General features: G+C 45.3%; 1 protein-coding gene across 4 annotated transcripts in view; it reads left to right on the top strand.

Moving 5' to 3' along the window:
• LOC126980399 (carboxypeptidase B-like) overlaps positions 1 to 6,000 on the top strand; it is a 43,541-nt gene that overhangs the window by 33,776 nt on the left and 3,765 nt on the right. For all 4 annotated transcript variants that reach the window (XM_050830297.1, XM_050830299.1, XM_050830300.1 and 1 more), the window contains exons 2-4: positions 2,389 to 2,469; positions 3,549 to 3,647; positions 5,605 to 5,740. In XM_050830297.1, the coding sequence (XP_050686254.1) occupies positions 2,389 to 2,469; positions 3,549 to 3,647; positions 5,605 to 5,740 (316 nt within the window). The remainder of the gene's footprint in view (positions 1 to 2,388; positions 2,470 to 3,548; positions 3,648 to 5,604; positions 5,741 to 6,000) is intronic.

Raw genomic sequence — 6,000 nt, 5'->3', positions numbered from 1 at the left:
TGAGTCATTAATTTCCTCCTTTCCCTTATTTTCCTGTTTCCCTTTACTTTCTCTTTGTCTCGCTCTCTTTGTTTTTCATAAGCCTGACGTATTGTATCTTTTCATTACTTCCCTTGTTTTCTGTTCTTTTCCTTATCCTTTCTATCCTTGCTTTCCCTTTCTTTCCTTCGTCCCATTCTCTTTGCTCACATGTCTGACGCAGTGTTTCTTTCCGTTACCTCCCTTTTTTCCTCTACTTCCTTCCATCCCTATTCTTTGTTTACATAAGTCTGACGCAGTGTTTCTTTCCGTTACCTCCCTTTTCTCCTCTACATCCTATCATACCCATTCTTTGTTTACATGTCTGACACAGTTTCTTTCCTTCACTTCACTTTTTTCTTCTACTCCCTTTCATCCCCATTCTTTGTTTACATAAGTCTGACGTATTTTTTCGTTTCCTTATCACCTTTGTTTTCCCTTACTTCCCTTCGTCCTTTTCTCCTCGTTTATATAAGTGTGTCGTATTGTTTCGCCCTCATATTTCCCTTGTTTTCCTTTGCTTCCTTCCGTCCCACATTTATTACCATAAGTGTGACGCATTGTTCTGGCGGACAGGCCCCGCCCCCTCGATGCTATCTGAGTTATGGGATTGGTTAACTCACGCCCATTTCCTTTATAGTGACGCATGGGATTAGTTAGTGGGAATAAGTACGGCCATTCACTCCTTTCCGTCAGCCATCTATCCCTTATTTCTTTCTTTCCCTCCCTCACTTTTCCTTCGCACTCTATTTCCTGATCCATGTGATAAGTTAGCATGACGCGTAGGCCCCGCCCCCTTCCCCATTGTCGTCTGGTGCATTAGCATTTTACCTTCCTCCTATTCCTCGTTATCTTTCGCCTCTCTCGTTTCTTCTTTCTCATTTAGCCTCCCTTTCCCTTCATTTGTATCTCCCTATACTCTGCCTTTCCTTTCCTTGTGTCTCCTCTTAACATATTCCTTCCTCGTTCTCTGTTGTTTCCTTTCTCATTTTTCCCTTTTCGTCTTTCCATACAATCGGCTACACAAACAGACAGATAGATAAACAGATAGACAGACAGACAAGAGACATACGAACAGGTAGATAGACAGACAAACAGACAGATAAGTAAACAGATAGACAGACAGACAAGAGACATACGAACAGGTAGATAGACAGACAGACAGGCAGACAGACAGACAAAGATGGTGTAAAGGAAACGGAGAAAGCAGGAAAGAAAACAAATAGCTCGTGAGAACCGGAGTGAAAGTGTTTGTTAGGAAAGGCAGGTGAGCCGGTACTGATGTTGGTGTTGTTGTTGTTGGTGTTATGGTGGTGGTGGTGGTGGTGGTGGTGGTTGTAGTGGTGAAGGTGGTGGTGGTGGTGGTGGCTGCTGTTATTTCCTTGTTCATCTCTCTCGTTGTTTTTGTCATTTTTTTTCTTATTTCTTTTAATTTATTTTTTGTTCGTGTTCTTGTTCCTCATGTTCTTCGTTTTGTTGTTATTGTTGTTGTTGTTCGTCTTCTTCTTCTTCTTCTTCTTCTTCATCTTTTTCTTCTTCTTCTGCCTTATCATATTATCTCCTTTATCATCCCCTTATCCGCCTCTACTCCATCAACATCATCATATCATTATTATCATCATTGTTATCACTATATACACTTCCACATGACCCCCCCCCCCCGTGAATCAGGTGCGTAGTGACCCCACACACCGCAGTTCCGGGGCTCAGGTGCGGTCGTTAGCGTGAGAAGCATATCACCTGACGATCTGGCCTCAGGGAACTATTTTTTTTCCTTTTTTCCCCATTTTTTTAAACTTTTTTTTACCCTTTCACTCTAATTATCTACCTTTAAAGTGGACCCCCTCACATCCTGTTTACCTGTAACCTGTATCTGTTTATTTATTCATTCGTTTATTTTTATTTTTTATTTGTTTGTTTATTTATTTATTCATTCGTTCATTCATCTATTCAGTTATTTTGTTACTTGTCTCGTTTTCTTTATGTTATCGATGTAAATTTCACCGTTTTTCATACATCAGCAGGAACATTAAGAGAAGATGGCTATTTATTTTGTATTTTGTTAAGTTTCATGTTCATTTGGTATTAAAAACATATATTCGATGGAGATAAATTGTTACTTTTCCTCAGTTCCTTATCAAACAGTTACCACCTCTCATCTTTATCATCTTATTTAACTCTACTTCTAACTGTGCCCATTTGACATACGGAGAGGGACTAACAAGAAAAAGAAGAAGAATTTTGTTACAGTTCATCAATTCCTTACCAACATTTATTATCCCTCATCTCTCATCATATCTAACTGTTCTTCTGACTCGGTCTATATAATATACACCAGAAAGGGACTAACAGTATATCTTTTTGCTACAGATGTTGGCGACTCTGTGCGTGTTGGTGGTGGTTGCGGCGGCGGCGACAGGTGTGGAGGTGCGGGAGACGGCGGGGCCTCAGGTAAGCCACAGGTAGACCAAGGGTAGACACGGGGCAGGTAAAGAAAGGGAAAGGAAGGGAAGGGCGGTATGATCTAACAGGAAGACACGTGGGTAGGTAAGGAAAGGGAAGGGAAGGGAAAGAAAGGGTGTATGTTATGATCGGTAGAAACGGGGAAGATAAAGAAAAAGGAGGAAGATAAAAGTAAGGGCTATAAAAAGGGCTACTTAAAATAAATGCGAAGTTAGGTTAAGAGAGAAAGGTACAGAGACGGGGCAGGTGAGGAAAGGGAAGAAGCTAAAGGAGATGTCGGTATGCTATAAAAGAAGTACTTAAAAGAACACGAAGCTAGGTTTAAAGAGACGGGTAATTAAGGGAACAGGTGAGAAAACAAAGCCAGGTAACGGGATGGAGAGGTATCGAGGTAGGAAGTAATTTGCAGTCACATTTCCTCCCCTTTTGTCTGTCGTAATTATTCTCTCCATTTAAATGCGTAGCATGTAGATAGACAGACAGACAGATGCGTAGATAGAAATAGATATAAGCATTTACTCTACTTTTCTCTGTCGCAATTGTTCTCTCCATTTATATGCCTGGTCCAGAGATAGACATACAGACAGATAGATAGATAGAGAGGTAGATAGATAAATAGAGAGATAGATAGACAGAGCTAGAGAGAATATCACCTCGACGATAACTCTTTCTCGTGCACACAACAAACTATTACATAACTAAAAATAACAGCAAAAAATAACACAAAAATCACCAAATCAACTCAAAACCAAGACTGTCAGACACGGGAAACCACAAAAATTTTTCTTTCACCTTCAAATTTACCTTCCTTCTTGCTAACCTGTTGAAAGGGAAACTGATTTACCTTTCCCTTCCCCTTCCCTTACCCCAATCTTCCCCAAACAGTTTAGGCTTGAAGGCGACTGAATTACCTTTCCCTCCCCTTACCTTCCCCACTTCCTTCCCCATCAGCACGGCTTTGAAGGGGACTGTCTTACCTAATCTTTCCCTTATCTTCCCCATCACTCAGGGTTTGAGGGAACTGCTTTACCTTTTCCTGACCGTACCTTTTCCTTCTTCCCCAACAGTTATGGCGGGTCGCAGCCTCGTCACACCACAGGGAACTTCGCTCCCTTGAGAATGAGGGTCACCTGGATATTTGGGGGGGAAGCGGAAGTCACGCCCAGGTAAGTTAGTCAATCAGTTAGTCACTCTGGCACTCCACCCAGTAACTCACTTATACGTTTCCTCTCATTCACTCACTGAGTCATTCACTCATTCAGTCACTCACACGTTTACTCACTCACTCTTTCACTCACACAATCATTCACTCACTCACTCATTCACATAGTCATTTATTCACTCACTCACTCACTCACTCGCACACTCATTCACTCACTCAGTCACTCACCCAGCCACACACCCACTCACTCACTTACTTGCTCACTCACTCACCCACTTACTCACTCACCCACTCACTCCCACTCAATCACTTATTAATTCCACCCAGTTCCTCACGCTCACTCACTCACCCACTTACTCACCCACTCACTCACCCACTTACTCACTCACTCTCTCTCTCTCTCTCTCTCTCTCTCTCTCTCTCTCTCTCTCTCTCTCTCTCTCTCTCTCTCTCTCTCTCTCTCTCTCTCTCTCTCTCTCTCTCTCTCTCTCTCTCTCTCTCTCTCTCTCTCTCTCTCTCTCTCTCTCTCTCTCACTCTCTCTCTCTCTCTCTCTCTCTCTCTCTCTCTCTCTCTCTCTCTCTCTCTCTCTCTCTCTCTCTCTCTCTCTCTCTCTCTCTCTCTCTCTCTCTCTCTCTCTCTCTCTCTCTTTTACACTATTACACAATATAGGAGTGCTACATAATCAATTAAGTACAGATAGCACTATGGGCCAAAGGCAGCTTCATTACAGCCGCCTATCTTAAGGCCTGCCTTGTGTCTTTTCACCCACGTCGACCTGCCATTAGCCACTGGTGCGCACACTCCTTGAAGCCTTGCAGAGTCACGCCCTCAAGGTTCTGCTGCGAGGCAAGGAGAGTGTTCCACAAGCCGACGTAGGTGTACAGGAACTGCCGCTGGTAGTGACATGTCCTGCTGCGGGGCTGGAGCAGTTGTTCGGGGGCAGACACTACTGCCCTAGTGGTTCCGGCGGTGTTGCTGGTACAGCTCCTGGAGATGAGGCTGCCTCAGTTGCTGCACCTTGAACATTACCGTCAGGCCTGCCACGTCTCGCCGGTGTTGCAACGGCTGCAGTTGTGGATCCCAGGCTGTGCTGCTGCTCCTTATTAGCCGTTCCGCCCGGTCCTGCACCCTGTTCAGGCGGGCAAGGTGCTTGTGTGCCGCCCCGCCCCACGCGAGGCACGCGTACTCAAGGGAGGAGCGGATTTGTGACTTATACAGCACCTCCAGCCCCCTGCCGTCGAGGAGCCACGACATTCTTCTTAGGGAAGCCAGCTTCCCTGAGGCCTCCCTGGCGAGCCGTTCTATGTGTGTCCTGAAGGTCATCTTGCTGTCGTATGTGACCCCAGGACTTCCATTTCCTCTTGTTGGCTCAAGGGCTTCCCGTCGAACGTCAGGGGCAGGACTGAGTTTTTTCTCGTGATGTAGAGGAGCTGCGTCTTGTGAGTGGCAAACTTTACTTGCCACTTTGCTCCCCAGGCTGCGATGCGGCGTAATGATGCGTTCACTTGCTCCGCTGTGGTCGCCTCCTCCCCCGGCCCGTAGCTTTGGAACACTCTCTCTCTCTCTCTCTCTCTCTCTCTCTCTCTCTCTCAATGAAAGACACATGTGTTTCACCTGTTGGTTAATTGCTTAATTGTTGTTAATTTGCACACCTGACTTGCTTGCACACCTGTCTCTCTCTCTCTCTCTCTCTCTCTCTCTCTCTCTCTCTCTCTCTCTCTCTCTCTCTCTCTCTCTCTCTCTCTCTCTCTCTCTCTCTCTCTCGTCATCTATATCTCCACCACAACCATCATCATCATCATCATCATCACCATCAACGTAATTTCACACTCATCTCCCTCGTTCCACTTCTCTCCACACTAATCTCCGACTCATCATACCTCATTATATTTTTTTGCCACATTTCCACCGTGCTCCTCCCTCCTAAACTCCACTCACCTCCACCTCTTCTCCCTCACAGGTCATGGTGGAGGAGGAGGCGATGGAGAGGGTGGAAAGGGCGCTGAAGGAGGCCGGCTTGGAGCACAATGTGGAGGTGGAGGATGTCTTGGGTATGGTGGAGGAGAAGACCGCACACCTAAGGAGGAAGAGAAGTGGTAAGTGGAAGAGGAGGAGGAGGAGGAGGGGGGGGGGAGGAGGAGGGGAAGGAATGGGAGAAGAAGGAGGAATGAAAGGAGAAGGAGAGGTGCATAGAGTGATAGTGTTACTTTATTATTACTATTCTTACTACTACTACTACTACTACTACAACTATTACGACTACTACTACTACTGCCACTACCACTACTATTACAACTACTACTACTACAGCAACAACACAACACAGTACACAACACAACCCCACAACTACCCCCTT

The sequence above is a fragment of the Eriocheir sinensis genome, chromosome 44 (assembly GCF_024679095.1).
Source record: "Eriocheir sinensis breed Jianghai 21 chromosome 44, ASM2467909v1, whole genome shotgun sequence".
In the NCBI taxonomy this organism is placed as follows: Eukaryota; Metazoa; Arthropoda; class Malacostraca; order Decapoda; family Varunidae; genus Eriocheir; species Eriocheir sinensis.
Note: the sequence above shows the minus strand (reverse complement) of the source record. Positions and strands in the feature narration are given on the sequence as shown.